At 35.1% G+C, this 25,121-nt stretch overlaps 2 protein-coding genes across 2 annotated transcripts; both read right to left on the bottom strand.

Moving 5' to 3' along the window:
* Nucleotides 1-1,648: 1,648 nt before the first annotated feature.
* LOC134855418 (anionic trypsin-like) lies at nucleotides 1,649-18,204 on the bottom strand. The gene is made up of 5 exons (XM_063871932.1): nucleotides 17,842-18,204; nucleotides 14,206-14,299; nucleotides 6,561-6,685; nucleotides 5,834-5,994; nucleotides 1,649-2,170 (listed from the first exon to the last, which is right to left on the bottom strand). Exons 1-5 carry the CDS (start codon nucleotides 18,128-18,130, stop codon nucleotides 1,988-1,990), a joined length of 852 nt encoding a protein of 283 aa, XP_063728002.1. The 5' UTR covers nucleotides 18,131-18,204; the 3' UTR covers nucleotides 1,649-1,987.
* Nucleotides 18,205-19,423: 1,219 nt separating this feature from the next.
* On the bottom strand, nucleotides 19,424-21,877 carry LOC134855232 (nuclear pore complex protein Nup107-like). The gene has a single exon (XM_063871691.1). The coding sequence runs from the start codon at nucleotides 21,851-21,853 to the stop codon at nucleotides 19,496-19,498; it is 2,358 nt and encodes a 785-aa protein (XP_063727761.1). The 5' UTR covers nucleotides 21,854-21,877; the 3' UTR covers nucleotides 19,424-19,495.
* Nucleotides 21,878-25,121: the final 3,244 nt, after the last annotated feature.

Below are 25,121 nucleotides of genomic sequence, written 5' to 3' on the forward strand. Positions count from 1 at the left end.
TTCAGCAAGGAAAATATCTTAGCATAGAAAACAAAAAAAAACTGAGTTAGAATGGAACACAAAACTATTTATAAATCACTTTCAAACATCCTTCTCCTAAAAAAAAATAGCTGGGAGTTTAAAATTTTATTTGGGAACTTGCAATTCTACCCATGTGTCTATATACAGGCGTCTATACCAACAAAAACAAATATATGTCACAAGGCAAACTGCCTCGTACAAATTCTTTTAAAAATTTTATTCAAATTTAAGCTTCAAAAAAGTATTTAAGAACCTCTCAGGTAATCTGAATTGCAGCTCTACTCAATGGTCTAAAATCAAGTACCTATAATGAAAGAAACAATAGATTTGGAAACAATTTGGATTTGTTTTTTTTCTGTAAAAATTTAATTCCGATATTTTTATGCACAGAGCCGAAGTTGCTCTAGGTAAGCAGAATCAGAAAGGAGCAATTAATAAAAAAAAAAGCTACAATTTAGCAAAAAGAAAAACAAAAACGAAAAAAAACCAACCTACTACGAGATTCAAACAGCTCACCTCCGTTTTTCACAATCACGTTAGCTTCTTACTGACTGAGACAAATAAACGTGCTGGCTTCTGCAGTTTAGAAATTTTCTAATAATGTTTACTCTATAATAGAGCGGACAAGAATCAAAATTATACTTCAAAACTTCAAAATAAGTTCAAAACCATGAGCAGCGGTGGCTAAGTAATAATAAATCGAAAAAGATTTATGACGCCGGATTCTGAACTTTTTAGCTGAAATCCGTTTATATAGAGAAATGAGTCTCACAAAATCTATGTTTCATTCCATGAAACTTTGTATGTATCACTTAAGCATAGTCGTAGATGACTTAAAAAGCACTGATTTGAAGATTAAGTTGAAACATAGCGACATCGTCCATCGTCCATAATGCTTGAACACAAGGGGGACAAAAAATGCTAAGCACAGAATTTCACTCCGAGGAAACAAGCATTTCAAGCAACTAGAAAATTGTCTGATAACTCTACGACTCGCATTTTTTGTTTTATGAGAGTGCGTGAGTAGCATTTTGTCCGTCAGTAAAATTAATTTACATTTTGAGTTTGGCTTTATGTTTTTATTTTGAGTCCTGAGGCATAATAACCCACCAACATCTCGTATGAGAAACCCAGCAAGTCAAGTGGTAAGCATCCTAATTAAAAACTGCATTTGGAGATTCGCCATTTAAATTTACTTTTGGTCGCTAAACATAATTTTATCGAAAAATGAAAATTTTTTGTGAACGGCCGAAAAATTCTTTTTAAAAATTTGAATGTTTCCAAATCGCTGCCTGTTTTCGGCATACTTCAGTTTTGTCTCACCCTACAAAAACGAATTCTGATTTCCCTTCAAACACATTCTGATCTGACTTGATTACGTTATAGACAAACAACTACAATTTTGCAAGCTAAGTTGCTTTTTTTTTCGAAAAATGAATGCATGAGCATAGAAATGATTTTGCGGCTTGAAAAAAAAAAGAATTAAATAAGTTTTTTCCCAATTTTGGAATTGTTTCGGAGTTTTTTTAATTTTATAACTAATTTGATCCCCACTAAACGTTGTTTATCAACTACGAGCGTCCTCATATTTAGTTTTAAAAGACTTTGTAGAAGAAAACGCTATTTTAGAAATAAAATGGAAATCATACACTTTTCATAGTAAGATAATGTATGTCTGGATAGAAAAGTCTGAAACAAAAGCAACAGACCATGCATACATGCAATAAGCAATTAAATATAGTATGGATGGATAAATAGACTTAATAGTGCAAAACAGGGCAACGGTTATTTTTTTTCAGCGAACCTGAATTGGGTTCAACTGAAAAGGAATTCGAATAAACTTCAGTTGAATTACCATAACAATTATTCGTCCTTCAAATCATTTGTATTAATTGGTAATTATGTTTTTTTCTTAGTACAATTCACCTAATCATATATCTTTTTTTAAATCTTTCGTGCGTATTTCTCAGTAGAGTCTGATTGTCCTTTCGATCCACGAAGTCAGGTGACTCAGCCGGGTGAAGACACTTTCTCCCCCACATCCAAAAATTTCATCGGGATCCTCGGGCGATCTGTTCCAGTAGGAAGCTACACCAAAAAGACATTCAGGTTCTTCGTTGGCACAATCGAAAGCGTAGAGGGGGTCGCCCTGGAGCACACAATACTATAGCACCATTAACCCAATATGTTCGTTTTTTTTTCGCGTAATATTGGACGTTTTCTTGGTAAATAGATAGGGGGGTTGGTACTCAACGTTCAAAAGTGATTCAAAATTGGCTGAAATATCAAAAAGCTAAAATATCCAGGCCAGCTTTTCCAACCAATCTTTCTAAGTATTGGTCAACATTCAGGAAATTGATTTTTTTGAATGAATCTTTAGAAAAAACCCAGTCTGGGAAATCGTCATTTGGCAAATTATGTCTCTTTTCAGACGTCTCTGAGCGCAAAAAAAAACAGCAATTGAGATTAAAAAACGAAGTGTAAAGCACCGGTATTTTTTTCAAATTATTATCAATTTTGAAACTATTGATGTAACAGAAGTTGTTTTCGCCAAATATTTGTCAAGTTCGATGAGATTAAGAACATATGGAAAAAAACTGCCACTATGAAAATTATTTAGAAATTAAGTTAAATAGATCATTTTTTCCTAACATTTTAGTCTGCAGAAATGTAAGTATAAAAATGTTAACTTCATGGCGAGATTATTGCAAATAAATTTGAAAAAATAGGAGAAATTAGGAGGGTCAATGGTAAAAATTTCCAGATCTTAGAAGAAAAAAAAAGAGAAGTTCTTGTGCCTTCTATATAGTTGTTTTCCGCCATAAATCGTACCGATTCAAACTTGTTTTGAACAATAAAAGTTTAGTCATCTTATGATCAATTTTCTCTAAGTTAAATTTGAATGTCGGCCCTTATACTGAGATGAGTCATCATATTTAACAACAAGATTTCTTTCAAAGTTGTCTATTTAACCTCGTAAAAAATCAAACTGGTCCCTGAACTCCAAATCGGTCCCAAATCTTTTTATTGATATACAAACCCAAGTTTCCACATTTGAAAATTTGAATAGATTTTTGAGAATGAGTTTAAGACGCCGTATCGTCAGTATAAGGACAAACATTTGTACTTTCATTCAACTTTGATGTATCTTCTACTGTACAGCAAAAAGTTTAGAGTTCCCAGAATTGAGCCTTGTTGAACACTTTTACAGAGATTTGTTTCGGTTGATGCACACAGACTATAAAAACATTTGCTGGTCTTCTTTTTCCGTAATCTTAACATTTGTTCGGAAGAAGCTGGTGAACAAAATTATCAAAAAATTTTCTCAAATCAAAAACTGAACAATGAGTTTCGATGGATTGGTGATCCCAATCAAATCGGGGTTGATCCAACTGAAGAAGCAATAGAGCCAGCTGTACTTCGTTTCGATCTGAGTTCTAACTTAGTGGGATGCAGTATAATTTGCCCTACAACAAGTTTTTATGTTCTGTTGTAGATAAACTGTTTTAATAGATTGTCGGGTATTTTATTGATAAATAGTCTTGAATGATTTAGTTTTTCTCGTTTAGGATCATTTTTGCTATTTTATTTCGTAAAGTTTATAACCTCCAAATTAGTTTGAAATCAATCAGTACATCAAACTGTATGGTACTTATAGCAGAAAAATTGATTGAGTATTGGCAGCTTAAAGCATTTTTTTTGTTCGAACTTCTAATGAATTGTTCTTTTCAATGGTTGTCAAGGGTCTCAAAAACAACAATGTTCTTTATTATTTTTTACTTTTATGGCGTAAGTGAGAGTCATGAAAAACTTTTGTTAAATATTTGCTTTTCCTCGCGAAGTTATTTTTGAACAGATTCGCATTGTAGTTTTTTTCTGCGTTTTTGTTTAGCTTTTATCCTTATCGTTCCGACTTTCGATACGAAAGTAACGGAATATTTGTGCTCGGGGTGGGTTTTTTTTCTTCAGATAAATTTCGACTTTTTAACTAGCCATTTTTGACGGAACTTATTTATATTTTTCGAAAGGTATTGTTGTCCTGAGCTCAAATTTAAAAAGATATTTCAACTGTGATCATTTTTCGTAAGGTTACGGAGGTTTAAAGATTGCCATTGTGGCCAATTTGGGACAATTAACGCGCGATATATTTCACACTATTAACGCGTAAGCCGAGAGTTAATCCGTCTTAGATATCGTTTCAAATTGATTGAAAGTATCTTATTTGCCAAAATTCATTTGTTACAAAGAGCGAAAACTATCCTTTTGTACTTTATATGGCGTGTGGGGGGATGATTTTCATTTAAAAAGTTCAAATTTTAGAAAAAAAATTCATTTAGTTTTATTTCATTTAATTTTTTAATGTTATTACTGCTCCATAAACCTTAAATGGCAGTCGGAACATTCAAGGCTTCACCCTGATACGAGCAGTCTTGTTCTGTTTAAGGATCAGTTTTGCTATTTTTGTTTCGTAGTTTATAATGTCCAAAATATTTTCAGTCAAATCATTCAGTTCAGCAAATTGTATGGTACTTATAGCAGAAAAAATTGATTGAGGTATATCCGCCCTGATTAAAGTTTTTTGTTCAATCTTATAAAGAATTGTTCTTTTTCAACGGTTGTCAAGGGTCTCAAAAACAACAATGTTTTTTATTAATTTTACTTTTATGGCGTAAGTGAGAGTCATGAAAAATTTCTGTTAATTGTTTGCTTTCCCTTGTTTTTGAACAGAACCGCATTGTAGTTTTTTTGTCTGCGTTTTTGTTTAGCGTTTATCGTTATTTCATTAATCAAAGTTTTAATCAGTGGAAAAAGTTTCCATCTGATCATTTCCGAAGGCTTCTGCAGTTTGCTACGAGAAAAGTAATTTTTCTTTTCGCTAATGATCTTTTGACGAAATTTTTTTGCGTTGCTTCTTTCCACAGTTCATTTTGTCATGATTATCTTAATGTTTTTGACATTGAGATTTTTTTTTGAGATCCGTGCTTCAATACACACATCATGGCTAAAAACGGTTTTAACGAAGACCAATTCAACTGTTTAGAAAAACACCGTCATTTTAAAGCGGCTAGTCATAATATGTGTATATCAAAACACGAAACTCAAAAACGTTTTGTTAATGGCAAAAATAGCTAAGGACGTTAATTATATCAAATGGAACTGCGGAAGCTAGAGAAAAACAAACGCCAGCCAGAACGATTAAAAGGAATTCTTTCAACAATTTAAGTTTCGCACTGGGACTGGTAAAAAATCATTAAATAAAACGAAGACAAAAAACGACACAAATTCAAAAACATTCAACAAGTTTTTCGCTTCGGAAGCGTATCAAGGATTTCCCGACAAGATTTGAATCAAATCTATCTTTCTCAGGTCTATTAAATGATCTTTCTGAGCTCTCCAAAAACACTATAATGACCATATTTTGTCAAAAACTTCTCAGCCCAAGCTACTTTTTTAAAACTCAACCGGGACAATTTTTTTGGGCCAATTATGAAAAGAAACTGCAAAAAAATAATCATTTATTTAATGCGTGCCCCCTTAAAACGTCTTTAAAAATATTTAACGGTTGGTGGGCTTAAAGATGTAGCAAAGGCGGAGGGTAAAATCTATGAAGGGGAGCGCGCACTCGCCCTCTCCTAAATCTGACCCTGGGGTTCAATGTTTCCAAAAAAAATTGTCTACATTTTTTATGTTGGTTGTTTAGGTTTTTTAATCTATGCTAAAGCATGAAATGAACTTATTGGCATAGACTTTTTGTCCATCAAACAAATTTTCGAATTTAGCAGGGTGATTGAATCAGGGTAGGTAAAATCACCTGATCATAGACACATATACTAGACCCAGCCAAGGTGTCTACACAGATGTTGTATGGGTTACAAGTTTCACTCTGGCCGTCGTTCACTAGGGGGTCCCAAAACACCATCTCCTGCAGATGACGGGTATCGCCAGTCAGACTTACTCCCATGCCGCATGCACCTCGAAATTGTGCGGGGATGTCAGATTACTACCACAATTTTTTTTTACTATTTCGCACCAAAAAAAAACTTACTGCAATCTTTGCAAGTTGATTAATTATCTACAAGTATTTGACTAAAGCACTAAGAAAGTTTTTTTTGTAAATTTTGCTAGGCAATTTGCCCAAGTCGTATCAGAGGCCCATTTCTAGGACTCTCAACCGTTCAGAAACACTATTTCACGGGACTTTTTTCTTTTTCAAAACTTTTCAAGTAACAGTTACAAATTTAGTTTAAATTAGACCAAAACACTGGTATCATTTTTCATGAGCCAAACAGCTTCCATTCTGATAAAAAATATCAAAATTGGAGGTATGTTTTTGCAAATAAACTTTGTTGGTGCAGTTACATTTTCAGCATTGTATGTTTGGACTAATATCAAGCGCTGAAAAAAACACCAAAAAAACCGAATCTCGACCTTAAAAAAATGAAAAAAAAATTGACTTGCACCGACCGTATAATACTTGAAGTGATTAATATTTAATCGTATTTGGTTTGCAAAAAAGTGAATATGCATTCCCGCCCGACCGAATTTAGTATCTTCGGGTTTCTCGGCTCTGCACAGTCGAATGGAACGGGATAGTTTGTGAAGGACTCGACTGCTTCTCAGTTTCAGAAGAGCTACGTCATCTTGATCCGAGAGAAGATCGAAGCTGAAGAGAAAATGTGAGAAAGTGTTTGGTAAATTAGTAAATCAATCAAAGTTATTGGTTTAATCCAGTAGCGTACCGAGAAGTAGGGGGGGGGGGGGGGGGGTAGGGGATCAGGGAAACTTTTGACAAAATAGGGTTCTTCAAAATATTTTCTGAGAGCTTGAAATAGCTTCAAATTGGTGAACCTAAAAAACAGGACTAGATTTTTCAATTTTTTTTTCAAAAACCACCTCCCCTCCCCCCAGAAAATTTCTGCGCACACCACTGGTTTTATCAATTTAATAAACCATTTTTTCCAACCAATTGATTATTAGACCAATTGTTGAAAAAAAATGTTATATCGAAATCAATGATCAAAACAAACGGAGCTGATTACTAAGTTTAGCTCCTTCGTTGAGCATAATCACCCCCAATCCTTATATGCAAAGTAATATCGTGTTAAATAACAGTTTGGAGGAATTACAACAACTCTCAGCCCAGTCAGTGGCGGAGAATTCACTATTTCTTGAGCTTCCTGTTCCGTGAAAGTCCGAGTTTCCGGTATCGTTTCCGTCGGATGTTCCGTGACGATGTCTTTGTCCCTTTGGTTTGGCGGTCTTCAGATAAAATCTGAAATCTCCAGTCCTTTTTAGATTGTCCGACGGAGTAATGGCTACTTCTTGCAGTGTTCTTGGCGCCAGTCTTCTTTCCTTCGATTTCATCGTTCCTACTTGAATCGGGGCGATAATGCTTCCTTCAAAAACTTAAGACTTAAGAAAAGACTTAAGCGGCGCGACTTAAGAAAATACTTGAGCGGAGCGACTTAAGAAAAGACTTAAGCGGCGCGACTTAAGAAAAGACTTATGCGGCGCGACTTAAGAAAAAACTGACGGTGCAACTTAAGAAAATACTTAAGCGGCGCGACTTAAGAAAATACTTAAGCGGCGCGACTTAAGAAAATACTTGAGCGGAGCGACTTAAGAAAAGACTTAAGCGGCGCGACTTAAGAAAAGACTTATGCGGCGCGACTTAAGAAAAAACTGACGGTGCGACTTAAGAAAATACTTAAGCGGCGCGACTTAAGAAAATACTTAAGCGGCGCGACTTAAAAAAATACTTGAGCGGAGCGACTTAAGAAAAGACTTAAGCGGCGCGACTTAAGAAAATACTTAAGCGGCGCGACTTAAGAAAATACTTGAGCGGAGCGACTTAAGAAAAGACTTAAGCGGCGCGACTTAAGAAAAGACTTATGCGGCGCGACTTAAGAAAAAACTGACGGTGCGACTTAAGCACACGGCGCAACTGCGAAATCCAGTCTAAAAACGGTATGCGTCGCGACTTACAAAGTCTTTTCTTAAGTAGCGGATCTCGACCCGGGTCGCTACATCCAATTTCCCGGAATGTTTTAGCGGTGGCTATTTTAATTGCAGAATCCAAGGAGTGTATAATTTTCACGTATGAAAGTCGGTTCCCCGTTCTTTCGATTAATGTTTTTATAAATTTAGAATAATTTCTTGGCATGGCTAGTTAGAGGTATCTGGTTGTCTGTTTCTTTTCTCCGGCGGACTATCAAGTTGTCTATCTTTGGTTTTGTCGTCGTCAGAGACGAAATGAATTCTAGAGATTAGTTGCTCTTATTGTTGCGCTTTTTGATTCGGATTTATTGCTTGAAATATTTGACCTTCACCATCAAAATGGCCGAAAAAAATCCAATAAATTACGTTGATTTATTGAAAAATCTTCCCCCAGATTCCATTATTGACCCTAAATTAATTATTCCTATTATCAATAGCCTTTTGGCAAGAGTTGATTCTCTTGAAAATGTATTAAATGAAAGGACCCAGGAAATAATAGACTTAAAAAACAATGTTTTTGATCTCGAAAAGCGAGTAAATTTTCAGGAAAGATATTCGAGCAAAGATTGCCTAATTTTTTCGAATTTTGATATCAACCCATACTCCCCCAACCTGATTTCTGACATGTGCAACCTAGTTTACCATTACTTTGGTGGCTATGTATTATCACCGGGAGCTATCAAGGCATGTCATCCTCTTCCGACGCGCAAGGATTCTGGTAAGAATGTTCCAATCATTTTGAAATTTGTCTATTTTTCGGACAAAGATGAGATTTTCGGAAGGAGACGTATGTTATCTGGGCAGAAGGGCGTTCAGGGAAAAAGTTTATTCATAAATGAACGGTTGCCGAAATCAGATATGGAAATTAAAAGGAAATGCGATAACATGAATCTTATTACAACGACACATAACTGCCAAGTGAAAGTTTTTTGCCAACGACCAAATGGCTCATTTTATTCCCAAAGTGTAAATAGTCTTGCTGGCGTGGAACAACTAGCTAAAATTGCAGCCAAAAAACAGATCAATCAAAGCCGGCCAAGACCTCACAACTATCCTCCAGCAGTTCAAAAAATCCTTCATTACCGGGCGCCATACTGGTGCTCAACTAAATACCAATTCAACTCCTGGTATTTCGAGGAGATGGTCAGAGAGGAATTTATCGCCAGAAACATTGAATCTTGATAATCAGGCCTCGAAGAAATTAAATATTTAAAATGAATCAGAAGCGCTCAATATAGAAAAAACAGTAACAGAAGAAGCTAACAAATAAATTCAACCTACTTGATTGAAGTCCTATTTTTTTTGTAATGGAGAGAAATGTAGAAGAACGTCAAATGGGCGACTTAAAAGACAGTTTTTTGTATTTTTTAAATATAAGGTCCCTCAGATGCCATCATGACCAACTCGTTGTAGATATTAATCAGTTAGAACAAAAACCTTTGATTATTGCGCTATGCGAAACCTGGCTCTGTGATAATGATTGTCTGAATCTCTATCATCTTGATGGCTACCATCCCTTAATTTCTAAACATCGGAAATATCAACGAGGTATGGGGTTTGCGTTTTATGTGCGCGACGATGTGAATTTTCAGTTAAACAATGTAGAGGTTAATTTCGAATGCATCAACAAATCCATCGTTTATAAATCAGTCAAGACAAATGTTTCCGTTGTCTATAAACCCCCACAGAGCAAAAATGAGGTTTTTTTGAATCACTTTGAGAATTACCTTCTGTACTTAAATACTTTGAAAACTAATTTTCTTGTTTGTGGAGATTTTAATATCGACACTTTAGATTGCAAGCCAATTTCCAAATCTTATATTAATCTAATTAAAAGCTATGGTGCTGAAATTTTCAATAGAGATCCAACCCGCATTACTCCAACATCGAGTAAATGTATTGATCATTTAATTGCTAATTTCGACGCCATGTAAAAACACTGGATTCAACCATTTCGGATCATTTTCCCGTAATTATATCTGGTTACGTGAATGTTGATCCGCAAGAAAAGCAAGATTACTGCTATAGAAATCTTGAAAATCTTTACCGTGACGATAATATCTATAAATATTTGTTCCTCTTAGAAAATAAATTGTCGAATTTTATAAGCTTAGTGATCCCAATGAAAAATTATGTCTCTTAGTTGAATCGATAGTTTCATCAGTTGATCGTTTTGCTCCCTTAGAAAAATCGAAATCACAAAAACAGTCATGGGTTACCGACTCAACCAAAAAGATCCTCAAAAACCGCGATCGGCTTTTCAATAAGTGGGTAAAAAATCCCACTGAATTGAATAAATTGAAATATTCTCAAGCTAGAAACTTAGCAACCAAGGTAATAAGAAATGAAAAAAGAGTTTATTACGACAAAAAAGTTGGAATTGGTAGAAATTCGAAAACGCTGTTCCAGGCCTTTAATGAAATTTGCAAAGAAAACTCCAAAAACACGAGTTTTTTTGCTGCTGATGTTTTTAATGAATTTTTTGCCTCAATTGGCGAGAAACTGAGAAATCCTGAATTTGATTACAAACAAGCGTTGGGTTATGTAGATCGCATCGAAAAATCAATGGTGTTTTATGAAATTACCCACAAGGAAATTGAAAATGCCATATATATGTTAAAAAATAAAGGTTCAAATGGTCATGATGGCATAAATAACAAAGTTATAAAATTATCGCTCCCTGTAATTTCTGTAAGACTTTGCAGCCTTTTCAACCAATGTGTTGAGAGTAGTTATTTTCCTCAAGGTTTAAAAGTTGCAAAAGTTATTCCTTTTTTTAAGGGAGGTTTAAAAGAATCTTTGGAAAATTATAGACCTATTAGTTTACTCAGTTCACTCAGCAAAATTTTCGAAAGGATAATATTCAGAAGAATGTATATTTTTGCTAACAAGCAGAAGATTCTTTATGAAAAGCAATTTGGATTTCAAAAGAAAAAGTCATGCGTGGACGCATTAATCGAATTCACCGAATTTATTAGAGAGGGATGGGACAAAAAATTGTTTGGTCAATCATGTCTTGTTGATCTCAAAAAAGCATTTGATACCATAAATCATGATCTTCTTTTGGCAAAATTGGAAAAATACGGCTTTAGAGGCCGGATTTTTTGTCTTCTGAAAAATTACTTTACACACCGGTTTCAATTTGTTCAAACTGATAATAAAATATTTTCTAGTCGCTCTATGTCGTGTGGAGTACCGCAAGGGTCAGTTTTAGGTCCGTTTTTGTTTTTAATATATATAAATGATCTTCCGAAAATTGCTGAAGGATCTGAGGTTGTTCTGTTTGCTGATGATACTACAATATGCAATGCAGAAAAAAACTGTTGCGATAGCTTTGATAGTTCGTTAAATAAAGTGGATAGATGGTTCAGAACGAATGGACTTTGTGTCATTCCTGGTAAAACTCAAATAATAAAATTTGGTATTAACTTTTCAAAAGATTACTTTGCTTTTGGTACTACAGTTCAAATTACAAATGTGTGTAAATATTTAGGCATTTTTGTTGATAAGAAACTTACTTTCAAATTTCACATTGAACATGTGTGCAAAAAGTTAACTAAATTTTGTGGCATTGTCTGGAAAGCTAGGTATGTTTTTTTCTAAACAGCAGATGCTTCGCTTCTACAAAGCATATGTAAATCCTACAATCACTTATGGAATTTTAATATACGGCAGTACATCCCAATCTCACCTTACCGAGATAATGAAACTACAAAAAAAAACTTGAGAGCAATTTTTTTTAAAGGTAGATATGAATCAATTAAAGAAAATATGGACGAATACAAGTTGCTTACTGTTTTTGATTTATACTTTTTTGAGATGTTTAAGTACTTGCTTATGGAATTGCGATCGGACAGAAAAAATGGTTTTCTGTCTCAGATTTACTCCCAAAAAAGTGGACCATGTACCAGGAGCAAAGCGAAAGGCTTAATTAAAGTGGCAAAATTTTCTACTACCGCTAAACAGAGATCGCGTACAGTTAGAATTGTGCAGGCTTTTAACAATTTAAAACAAAATGACTTGATATCTGTTAATATACATGAAATGTCAGAAGTTAGTTGTTTGAGACTCTACAAACAATTTTTTCAAACTTACCTAAAAGACAATCAGGACCTCTACAAACTATTTTTCAATTTCAGCCCTTAATTTAATTTGTTTGTTGAGTTGATGCTGGCTGTCTTCTCTTCACTCTCCAGGATATCCTACTCGATGAGCAGCACTGCTCTTTAGGATCTCCCTCCAGGCATAATATATTGCTTTTGGCGTTGTATATGTAGCTGGTAAAGTAATTCAAATTTCAAATTTCAGCCCATTTGAAAGCTCTTTCTTTCAACAAAAATGGTTTGCGTTGTGTAAAATGATATTGTTCTTTTGACCGACCAGATTTTTCCTACACAAGTTGTTCTTCAATCAATCTTGTGGAAGGAAATGTCCAGTCTGTTGTGGAAAGCATCGGTTTTAACTCTGATATTACGTTTTACATCGAAGTTTGTCGTTACGTCAGGTTGAGAATTTTTGATTTGAGTTTTTCAAAACAATGGTGTGTTAATTTTAGCATTTAAATGTTGATTTCTTTTTCAAAAAAGATTGCAAGGGACTCATTTAGGATGCTAATTTTGAAACAAATTTCATGAATTGAAAATTCGACCCAAACTATGAAAAAATTTTTGAATTCCGAGGAATCATTGTAGAGTTAATTGCAGTGATTTTATCTTCGGATGGGATCCCACGTGTTTCAGAATTTTCAAAACTTAACCCTTAATTTTTTTTTAAAGAATTTATATATCTTGGCCTTTTTACAGTAAAAATCTTTTTATGGGGAGTTCAAAAATATTCTGAATTAGTAAAACATACTTCCTCTTTGGAGTTATTGAACAAAATAGATCTGACGTGATTTACCAGTTCGTGTATGTTTGGCATCTAGTGCTTATTCTTAAATATCCGTTTATTGTTTTTTTCCGAGTCTCACTCGAGTTTGATTTACGTGCCTTTCTTGCAAGTAGTAAAAACTGATTTTATAAACCTACCTTCGACTTTCTAGTTTTTGTGGTGTTCGCTAGATTTTTATCATCCAAATTTTATATTAATGGGGTTACAAGATAGAATGGTACACTTCTGCTCTTTAATTAAATGAGTTTCTAAAAGTGATTCAATTTGTGCTTCGTTTTGTTGGAAAATTGAATCTGTCTCTTCCTCGAATAAACCAATGTCATAAACAAACAAGACTGCTCGTATCAGGGCGAAGCCCTGAATGTTCCGACTGCCTTTTAAGGTCTATGGAGCATTAAAAAGATGAAAAATTTCAAAATAATAAAAAAAAATTGAAAAAATTTGAGATTTTATGTAAAAACATCCCCCCACACGTCATAATAAGTACACCTATTAACAAAGCGTGCGCCTATTAACAGAGCGTGCGCCTATTAGATTGTGCGCCTATTAACAAATCACTTATGGCAAATAAGTTTCCTTGAACCAATTTGGAACGATTTCTAAGACGGATTAAATCTCGCTTACGCGTTAACAGCGCGAAATTTATCGCGCGTTAATTGTCCCAAATTGGCCAAAATGGCAATCTTTAAACCCCCATAACTTTACGAAAAATGATCACAGGTGAAATATCTTTTCAAATTCAAGCTCAGGACAACAAAAGCTTTCGAATGATATAAAAAAATTGCGTCAAAAACGGCTAGTTTAAAAGTCGAAATTTGTCTGAAGAAAAAAGTTCTTTTTTGCTTGGCGTTTTTTTCAACGAACTTTTATTTCTGTTCTAGATTTCTAGCTAGACGTTCAGTTCTTGCTGTAGTTGATTTATTGTGTTGTTCCTCTTCTATCTGTTAGAAATTCAGATTTCAACAATTTCAACGAAATCAAAAAGGTTTTCTTTTTTGATGTTTTCTCTAGTTTTCAGTGCTAGTTGAAACATTTCCATCCGTTTTTCTCATGGAGTTGAGGGGTCAATCGTGTGATTTGCGATAATGGGGGGATTCCCTCTCATGCCAGATTTGTCAATGTATGACTGCACCATAATAAAATGCTCTTTCGAACTACCCAGTCTAAACTTAGAATAAAAAGTAAAGAACACACTTCAACTAAACAGTAGTCAAGGTAAGACAATACCTGCTTAACGAATAGATTGAAAAATTATAATGTGACCATCATAAAAGATTCAAACCACTTTTAACTAACTTGGGTGCAAATATTATTTGCTCTACTCCAACGAAGAATTTGTTACTTTGTTTCGGAGGAGTGAATTCACCAGACTCAATCAGCACCCTGGAAGCTAAAAAACAACATGATCTCAATTTATTTTTGCAAACTTAATTACAGTTCATTATACTGAATAAGTAGAAACTTTTTTAACTTGACCGTTATTTTGCTTTTTTTAAGTTAGATTGATGGATCAGATAAATTTTTTATTGACCTGGATTGTCTTACCAGCATTTTTTTTCCATTTAATTTTCGTTCAGATTCAATAGCTGGAAACCATACTGCAAGTATTAAGATCACTTTGGCATCAACTTTAACTGTCATATATGTATCAAGCAAGTATGATGATTGTCTACTTTAAGCGCCTCAAGCTGGTAGATTTCAAATGAAAAAAAGCATTATTTATTATTAAAAAAATCGTTTCATGCAAAATGAGATCATTTTTGTTCGACCAACCAAGGTGGGGAGATACTTTGTATTCGGGCGTGTTTTCCCTCACAAATTCAGGTATCACACATGAGTATCTGAGGGGATCATAGAGATTCCACATAATACTTACGCTCTTTTGGAACAAATAACATATCAAAAAAATATGTTTGAGAAATCCATCAGGTTTCACATAACATAAGACAATCAGCGCCTGATTCAAAAATTTTGATAAAAAAACCGCATAAAAATCGATTGAGACTTCTAAAAAAGAAGCAACTTCGTTAAAAAAATTCTGTAAAAAAATATTGATAAATCAATAAAGGTATGAAAGATTAGCAAACACTTTAAAGATATTGCTGGCAGACATCGAGGTAAAATCATTTCCATCAAATATCAAATAGAGAAACGGTTACTTATCATGCAGCTTTTGTAGATGAGTTTAATTTTTTTTTCTAACAAAACTAAACTGGCAATTAAATATCTAAATCCTAGTGGCCTTGTATCCTCAAAAAAGCGTGTTTTTTGTATTTTTATCTTTTGAAAAAACGTATTTTTGTAGGCAAAAAATATCCGGGCTACAGAATTTTAAATTAACAATTTTAATGAAGCTAAGCAAAACAGAAAAATAAGAAACTAATCGACTTGTTAAAGCAAGCCGGTCAGCAATTGTCCCCATTGTGAAAAAATTCTCATCATTCTTGTATAAAAAAAACTGGGTCCTTCATCTCAGCAGTTACCTGTCTCCCGCTCTATAAAGAAGGGCCGAGAGTCTATCTATGCAAGAAGCTAGTTTACTATTTTTACGCGTATGTAAAGTTTTCGCATCACACCTCATACAAAAAACGACATTGATTAGTAGAACTTTGTAATTTGAAGAACTTTTATTTGCAGTTGTTATGAATCTGGTCTGAACATTCTGTGCTACTTGCACAGCAATCGTCTATCCTTCTTTTGAAATTGCAGTCTTTTGCTATGTTTAAAAAACTTTTTGATGGTAACCTTTACAAAAACTCGATACCAATTTTGCCAAGAAAGTGCCCAATATATAGCTTTCAAAAATAGTTTACGTTTAGAAAATTGTTTTTTCAGCCTAAATGAATGAACAAATTATTAAGTTACTGCCACTTTACTCTGTCAAAATTAGACGAAAACCCACGAACTTCAAACCCGTTTTTCTTGACACTGCGATTTTTTCGAAATTTTTCAATGTCGTTCGTATCACGACTAAAAGATTTTTAATATGATATATCACTCAACTCAATCCAATTATTATTTGTGGTACCTGACTTTGCGCGAAAAACAAAAAAAACTAAAACACACTTGACTACAAATTTCCTCTGCCTTTTTTCAAATGGTCGGAACAATGAGAACATTGGGACTACTTAAAAAGGTCTCAAATGAAATTCTTATTGAATAATGTAGAAACATCAGGAAATTTAGCTTACTGCAATTTAGCTTAAGCACTATGCAATTAAGCTTCAAAAAGAGCAATAAATTCTGCATCTTGGTTGGAAAAAAATATATACGCTTCGTAGCACACTCAACTTAGCTGAAAAAAAGACTAGTAAAATTTGATATCAATGTTGGATGAAAATAGCAATTCTGCCGTCTCAAAAAAGGTTTCAATTTCCAACTCTATAAATAGTGATTCAAGTAGTTTGTAAAAAACCCTCCAAAGGATTTTTTTTTCGAATTTTATCGGTATTCAGATCTAAAGTCGTTCTGTTTAGACATTACATTCATTGTAGTTGATTAGTACGAAAAATTCAGTTCCTTCGCAATATTATCGCCAACTAATGAGCAGGCTATAAAAATATGCAAACGCAAGAAGATCACTGTGCAAAAGACCGAAAATGCTGCGACTAGTCCCTTCGTCAAAAAAAACTCTTGTTTGTTACCGAAAATGTTTAAAAGGAAATGAAAAAACTTTTCGAAAGTAAGTTTTATCTGCAGCTTGTATCATTTTGCTGACTTTCACTTTCGGTGGTCGAATGATTACACAGAGACGAAGTCGAGCTTCGCACCATTTGCTAATGAAACTCATTTGAAAAACTTTCGAGAAAGACAACTGCCGATCTTAGAATAGCATTTGAACAAAAATAACAACTCGGTAAGTAAGCCAACAAAGCTAAATTATACGACCATTGCGCCGAAAAAAATATCCTTTTAACCTAGCATGAAAAAAATTGATCCCCCTAGCATAAAAATGAAGGTTACACGCCGCCTTCCACCAACAAATTTTTTGTTCAATAAATGAGATAAAAATAGACTATTAGGCCAATATAACATACGATTTAAGCTGAATAAACCTTTACATAAGAAATAAAAATTTTACTAAAGAGCTGTACCAAAACGTAGTTAGTACTTGTGCAACCGAAATAAAATACAAATTTCAATGAGAACGGGTATTTAAAATACAAACATGCTCAAAAAAGATGTAAAATGTCAACAGAATCCTCCTGTGCGATTTCTCCAAGAGATAATCCATTGAACAAAGTTCACGAGAAATAATTCTTTGTATTCAATTCAATCAAAAACTTACTCTACCTTGGGTATGCTATTTCTGAGGGGGAAATGTTCTGAGAAAAGCAAAAAAAAATCATTTAGACATTTTCCAGTTCTCAGACACGAGATTTGAAGATTAAAAGTGATAACTAAAAAAATCGTCATTCAAATCGAAAGCTGCATCAGCTTTATTGTTTAGTGTATGCTGTTATTCGAGTTAGTTACATGCAACCGCAAAAGCTGCAGAAGTCCGCCACAGTTAATAGCATTCTCGAAATCTTTACAGATCGATCCCAAGCATCTGTTTGACAAACTCCTAAATTACTACTCATTTGAGACGCCTAAAACAGGCTAGGTACTACTCTTATGGCGCTCTCCCAAGTGATGATTCTGTAAAAGAATTCCTTATTCATTACGAGGCCTAACTGTGCATTTTGTGAAGTGTAAGGGGATTCCGCAACAAGGACACTCCCTTTGTTCTTCTTTTTTTTACTTTCCTTTGATCGTTCCGACAAAATTTTAACATGTTTAAAGACTTTTCTATGGAATCCAGGAACATGCAGACACAAAATTGTGCGCCTATCCAGTGCACAGTTTGGCCTCGTAATGTTTCCAAACTCGTGTAATGACCTCACTTGGAAACCATTTTTATTACTAACTGAAGCCTTGTTCCGTCCTTACCGTTGCCTTCAAATACACATCTGGCAGCAGTTATGACCCACAGGGGGTCGATTATTGCCCCGCCACAAGTCAAATCCACCGCAGTCGCCACACGCACATAGAACAATCTAGGTTTGCTATCCAATCCATTCACAATTGTCGATATTGGTTTATAACTTAGTTTTTCCGTTTTTCCATCACCAGAATTCGATACTTTTCCATGAGTTGAGTAAGAAAAAAGCATCAAAAAAGTTAATGTGAAATGGAAAATCATTAAATTGGTTCTTTTGAAGTAAATTACAGGCCTCATTTTTATATCAATCAAACTATTAATAAAGTTAAGCCAACAACGACCTTTCTACTCAGGCTATTTAACCGAACAACATTTCATTCACATTTGAATGTCAATTTCAATGGATTGCTTGGTTTGCGAAATCAAACATTTGTTTCCAAGGACAATTCAACTCTCTCGGTAGATCTCACTTTCATACCGGTAACAATTCAACTCATTGAGTAAAAATGGCTCACAAGAAAAATTCAATGTTTTACTTATAGGCGAACCTGAGCTTCGCACCACTTCCGTTATAAAACAAGAAAGCCGCTAAGTAAGAATGGAAAAAAAACAATCTAAGAAATAGAAAAAAAACTAGATCTATCAAAAAAAATAAGGTTAGTTTTCAAATTTAAAAAAAAACATGCCAAGACAATGGAATGTGAAATAAGCATCAGACGAAAAAATAACAAACGGTAACAAAGACAAAAAATACCTTCGAGGAAACACTATATGCCAAAAAAAAATCAACAAGACTGAAGTTAATAAGTCACCCTCGCCTTCAAAACACAGACACGCGCATAAATTTTTTTCGCTCGTCGAAAGGCCTAATATGGCCATTAAACCGATAAAGTCGAAAAAGGAAAAAAAGCCGAAAAAATGTTGTCACGAAAAATTTGGACTAAAATTTCTATTAAGATTTTTAGCATCTTGTGCGATCCAGAGGTGAGCATAAAAACTGTGTTTTCCTTGAAACGAATCGATATTAGGTCATTAAGCCAATATAAAACGGCCGAAATCATTTGAGCAGAATGAAGTTTACTAAAATTACAAGCATCGGATGTAAATCAGAACACTTAAAGAAACTAAAATAAACAAAAAGCTAAAAAAAAAAACAATTCTACAACATGACAACTAAAACGACAAAACATAAGCAGAGAAATAATGATCAGACAATTTTTTTGTAAACGGAAAAATTCCCATCTGAAAAAAAAGGTTCTGTCAAATTCGAAGCCAGCACCTTTGCCATCCCAGGCGTATTCGTTACCTTCAGACCAATTGTGCCGGAGACACAAAAAATTAGAATGAACTAAAAACTGAACCTAAATTTACGATTTCTAATTTTGACCATTCTGTACCAAGTTAATTATGGGAAAAAAGTCTAGTACCTGATTGCAATACCCATTTAGAAGATTTCGAATTCAATCTTACCAAAGTCGAAGATGCAAACTGCATCCACGGCTTTGAAAACTTAACACTAAAAAAAATCTTTTGTAGTTTTATATTTAAATTTGTGAATGCCTAATTCAAAAAGAAATTTTTGAACACTCAATTGATAAATTGGCAGATAATCAACTCAACAAATCCAAAACAACAAGTTACTTTAATTAATACACGCATATATTAATGACTGATCAAAACATCTTCTATTATATCGACATCAAGCACAACTTCGTTCACAATTTCCAGAGTTTCAGGGCTGAAAAGTTCGATCAATTTATTCTCTTCGCTCATCAAGCAAACCATCAAACTTTGCACAATGCTGAACAGATTGTGATCTTTCAACAATTTTAGCGACTTTATAACTATATCCGGAATTGCAATTGAACGAACGAGTTGAATTTGTCTTGTTCGCATGTCCGTAAAGTATGAGTCGTTAGTCCGTTCTAAGTCAAATTCATCCAAAAGCCATCCTTTCTCCAAACTCAAAGTCTGGTAAACTTTTTCAATAACCGCAATAAGATCTCTTGTTGTTTCGTGGTCTATATTTAAACTAATTTCTCCGTTTTCAAGGGTACTGCGATTGAAAGCGTTTCTAATTTGATCCAAATCGAGGATCATAAGCGCAACATTTCTTAAGTCGAGAAACTCGTGCAGAATATTTGACTCCCGATTGGGCAGTTCAACCACTGATTGGACAGACATAGAGACATTTTTGTAAAATGCAAGAGTTTCTTCTATTATCGATCTCGGAACTTCCGACAGCAATTTATGGGCCGCTTGGTATCTTTTCATTCCAAGAAATTTTCTACCAAGAGAGTTCACGGCGCATAAAAATTCAATCGGGTTTTCGGAACCCTTTCGAAGTTTCAGCGTCGAATCAATGAGTAATACCTCTTCGTTATTTATTTCTTCAACTTCGTTTTCTTGAGGATGATAATTGCCTTGATAGTGCTCTATTAATTGCTTTCGTATCGCACAAGTATCGAAACCATCTTTTTCAAGCTCATTAAGAAAACTATTATGAGTTGCTAGTTTCGAATTTACGAGCAACTTAAGACATACACTTTCAGGGTCGGCTGTATATTTCAAAAATGGCATAATTGTCATGAACTGAGATGACGTCACTAAAAAGGCGCCTAAATTAGTCACAAACCGATCAATTGTATCTTCAAGTGAAGTGCTGAACAACTGCGATACCACAATGCAGAAGGTAGCACTAAACCGATTCCAAAGAAGAGACATAGATTCTTCAGAGCATTCTAGATTCTCTAGTTTTGCAACAAGAGAAGTATCCAAACTATTTAAGATTACACAAGCTTGCAAACCACGGAAAAATGACCTCAATTCATGTTTTTCCCGTGTTTCCTCGACAGCATCAACTTTCATGAAAATATCCCGGAAATCAATTTCGGGCTCTTCAAGCATTGTATCTTGATTTTCAGCAGCGTAGAGAGAAATGTTGTAATTTTCGACCGCTGATTTGAGACAAACTAAGTAACTCCAAAGCTTATCTTCCCAAGTTTTAGCAACTACTAAAAGGGCATCTATATTTCCACTGCAATAAGCATAAATAGCTTTTTCGAAGCTATTGATGGACGGATTTTTGACTATTTCAGTAACAACTTGCCTCCAAAGATGTCTATTTTTGTTACCTGAAGGACTTTTCTCCTCGTTGCTGGTCGCAAATCTTTTGTAATTAGGGTCATCAAATAATTTACTACCCTCTAGTACAGGTAGAAGCCACGTGAACCCCATTTTGATGGCAAACTGCTCCATATCGGAAAATTTACCGCTACGAATTAGCGAAAAAGCAAAGCGCATAAAAGCGTCAACGTTGCTTCTATCACCTGCACCTACTTTCAGATTCGGGTCAAACTCAATATCTACGTGGTATTGTGATTCTCCCTTTTTCGATTTAGCGGCCAACTCATGAATAGTATCTTCCAGGTAAGTGAATCCGACTGGAGGCGCAATTGATGGCTTCGCATAGATCGATTCTAGCCAGTGAATCAGAGTTCCAACTTCTTTCAGTTCTTGCTTTGAGCTATTAAGCGCGTTGCTTATTACTTTGTGGCTATAATTACTTTCAAGAATTTTTTGAACATCAATATTTTCGTTTTCATCCATTAATCGGGTTTGGGAAAGGAAAAGTAACAATTTCCAAGTATTCAACTCAAGCTGTAGAAAAAGATTTGAGGGTAAACTGCGATCGGATTCTTTAACTATCGAAAGCTCAAAAGTGAGAAAGTCAATAAATTTCTCAATTTTGTCCATTGTAGACAGCATCTCATTATCTTTCATAATTTCGGCAAAATTTTGGCAACTTCTTAGGGCCATAGTATTTCCTGAGTGCTCATTAGCAACAAATGTGGTTTCGTTCATTGTCTGCCTCTTGGCTGATAAAAACGTATGATCAAAACCAACTGTTGTGTTACTCAAAAGACTACGTCGACCCGCAAAAGTAATATTTTCACGCTCGTCAGCAACGCAATCATTGAGAAGTACTCTGGTATCATCTAAAAGTTTCGTGAAATCCATTGCTTTTTCTAAAAAACACTTGAAGACTAACAAAAGAAGACACCTAAAACAAAAGAAGACACGAAATCAACTATGAAGCGCAGCATTGCAAGATAGCAAACAGAAAATTGCACGGAAATAACGAAATAAAAAAATGAACATATAATTGCTAAATTAAACGCAGGAAACAATGCAAAGCTAGACCATCGACGAATTGAAGTGGAAACTGGACAAACATGGGAAGACTAACAAAAGAAGACACCTAAAACAAAAGAAGACATGAAATCAACTATAAAGCTCAGCATTGCAAGATAGCAAACAGAAATGACACGGAAATAACGAAATAAAAAAATGAACACTTCAATTGGTAAATTAAATGCAGGAAACAGTGCAAAGCAAGACCATCGACGAATTCAAGTGGAAACTGGACAAACATTGGAAAGCGATTGGAATGGACCTGTACGAATTCGAACGGAGATAGGAAAAAACATTTGAAATGACCACAAGAGGCACTGCCTAATGGTCTTAAAAAACTTGACTTGACTTGACTTAAGTGATAATCAATATTATTAAGCAAAAGTAAGTCCCACAACTTTTCTGGGTTACATACTTATTTACAAAATATTCAAATTAATGGTTCGAATTTCAAATAAACTTAAATTGTGTAACATTCGCCCGGAAGATACATATCGACGGAAAATAAAACTAGGTCCTAAGACGACTGGCTAACGTCTAAACAGAGCTTTACATGCTTTTCACCGTCTCTACCAAGCCAGTTCTTTTGGTGGCCTTTTCAACATCGGGTCGACAAAAACGTCACTGTTCTCCGGCTTTGACCAGAGCGCTCAAACTAACTTAATTACATGCAGAATAGTGAGCTCATGGCTGGGTCTCAGTATCCCAGACCACGAGGTCACTTCTAAAATCAGGGCTACTACTACTTATTATATTACTGTTGTTTTTGTTCAGTAGATAAAAAATCATTATCTCCATCGAAGATGGATCAACCCTTTCCCCCAACTCCTAGCTTCTTATCCTAGCAAAATGAATTCAGATGTTAACTAAATTCAATTCAGGACCTAATAGGGAAGCTAAAAGTTTATATAAAAGACTTAGAGTTTCAGTCCCGAGACCCCTCCGGATTCTTGAATCCGGGGAAATAAGACCTCTATTTTCCTTCCGGAAGGCTGTCTTCTACCCTTCACCGTTGTTCGCAACGGCCTTGCAACTATTGTAGCGACACAATAGTTGCAACTCGGAACGGTCTCTGCTATTTCTGCTAGTCTCTAATTCCGATTCTGAGTTTTTCCGTTGTTATCGTCGCAACTACTGTTGTTGTTGTGTCTTATTTCGGTTTTTCTGCCAAAATGGCCGTTTTTGACGTTTCTTAGAATTATGACGTCATCAATTAGAATTTTTAAAATTTATGAACTTCCGAATCCTTCAGCCTTCACGTTTTGTTCAATCGTCCGAATAACGCTCTTATTCCTTCAAAACCGCCAATTCGGAAGGTTCGCTGCTAAAAATTCGAAATTGCTGCATCTTCATTTTTGTCCATTCTGGTCGAATGTCACATACTCCCCGGACAGTCCGGTCAATGTCCCCATTGAATCTCGCAATGTTCGTAAAATTGGTACAGTGTCATCGAACAGAATTTACAAAATGCACGAAATAACTTTTATCTACGTCATATCGACTCACTGCAGAATATAAATGGCATCATACCACATCGCTATAGCCTTCTAAATTTTTTCACTAATCTGCACTTTGAGTATATGACCCAAGATAAAAACATCTTTTGTGACTTCCAATGTCAATGTCCTGATTTAAAACTTTTTCTCCTAGATTTTTAAAAGATGTTGGTTCGCAGGACAGTCCTGCTAACCAACAGGCTAAAATTATCCTACTATGCTTCTTCCCGTCGGATATCTTGCTTGTTATTGTCCTGAATATTAAAACTAAGTAACTCTGTGGTTAGAAAGAACAATGAAACAATCTCCCTCTTCAAGAGATTACCCAAGCCCTTCATGTCACCACAAAGTAATCAGTTCTCCTAGATGATTAAAAATAGTCATGCAGGCTGGAATATTTAAATATACTCTTTACTCAAGCCTTTCTAAATAAATAGTAAGTGTCTCTAAAGCCACTAACTAAAGTCAAAATGCAAATTTATAAATGCAACAAATTCTTTAATGTTCAAAACTCAACTAAATGTTTCAGTTTTCAATTACAACTTGGTTGCTTGGTTTCTCACTTGAGTTTTTTCACACACATAAAACAATTTTGAGTTTTAACTTCTTCCTCTTCGTCACTCCTTTGTTTCTCTTCTTTTCGTCGTTTAGAAGTTCTAAAACTTCTAAATTCTTCTAAATTTCTTTCTTTTTATCTCTTGTTCTCTCGACCATTTGTCAATGTTCCATCTCTTCCTCCTGTGACACTGACTCTGCACTTTCAGTTTCTGTGTCTTGCAACACATCGTTAGCTATTCTGACGCTGTTGGAAGCAGTCCTCCAACACTTCTGCTCTTCTACCCTCTGTTTGCAACAAGGTAGAGGATCCACATTAGACTCTCTGTTCCTGCAGAAGCTGGAAGCTGTTGTGGAGACACAACGTCACGTTTCTCTCCAAATCTTCCTTCAACATCTCTTCCTTCTCCTTTTCACTACGTTCACTTGTCCTGGAAATTCTTTTCACAGCGGTGGTCATTGCATTCCGATGAGTCACGAAAGCTCGCTTGAAAGCTTCTGCTCCAATACCAGCTGATATCCACTGTACACCCTGCCGTGCTTCGACATATGCTTTTTGGCATATTCGTACAACCATGCAGTCATGTTAGCTCTGAACCATGGCATCAATCGTCTTCTTGCCCATATCTTTTTCACTTCCTTCGGAACTTTTAGAATCTTGCACGTTGTCTCAAAAAGATCCAAATCTTTTAGACAATCCAATTTCTGCAACTGTTCTCTCGTTGGTGCCTCCTGTCTATTGTTTTTTCTCACATGAGCCTCCAGCCATCGTATCGCCATCATAACGCCCACTATCACTATTGTTATGGGCCGTGATGAGTCTGGTGAACCCATGAAGAGCAATTTTCCAGAGTCCCAAATCAACACCAGATTACTACGCTCGGAATACCACCAAGTCAGCAGCAAGCAGTGGCAGGGAAACTCGTCATGTGTCAACATGATGCTCCTCCAATTAAGTTTTCCCGAAGCTTCCAGTAATGGTTCCACTTGCATTATCACTCGGTGAACTTCAGCATTCTCGTCTACTGTATTGTAATCTGTAA

The sequence above is a fragment of the Symsagittifera roscoffensis genome, chromosome 10 (genome assembly GCF_963678635.1).
Source record: "Symsagittifera roscoffensis chromosome 10, txSymRosc1.1, whole genome shotgun sequence".
Taxonomy (NCBI): Eukaryota; Metazoa; Xenacoelomorpha; order Acoela; family Convolutidae; genus Symsagittifera; species Symsagittifera roscoffensis.

Excerpts from the sequence above, each read along its gene's own strand:
- LOC134855418 (XM_063871932.1), bottom strand. The coding sequence starts at position 18,130 with ATGAGGCCTGTAATTTACTTCAAAAGAACCAATTTAATGATTTTCCAT. Across the intron at positions 14,300-17,841 it reads ATGTGTATTTGAAGGCAACG|CTTCCAGGGTGCTGATTGAG; the intron begins GTAAGGACGGAA and ends GTTGTTTTTTAG. Across the intron at positions 5,995-6,560 it reads ACCCGAAGATACTAAATTCG|GTGCATGCGGCATGGGAGTA; the intron begins GTCGGGCGGGAA and ends CACAATTTCGAG.
- LOC134855232 (XM_063871691.1), bottom strand. The coding sequence starts at position 21,853 with ATGGATTTCACGAAACTTTTAGATGATACCAGAGTACTTCTCAATGAT.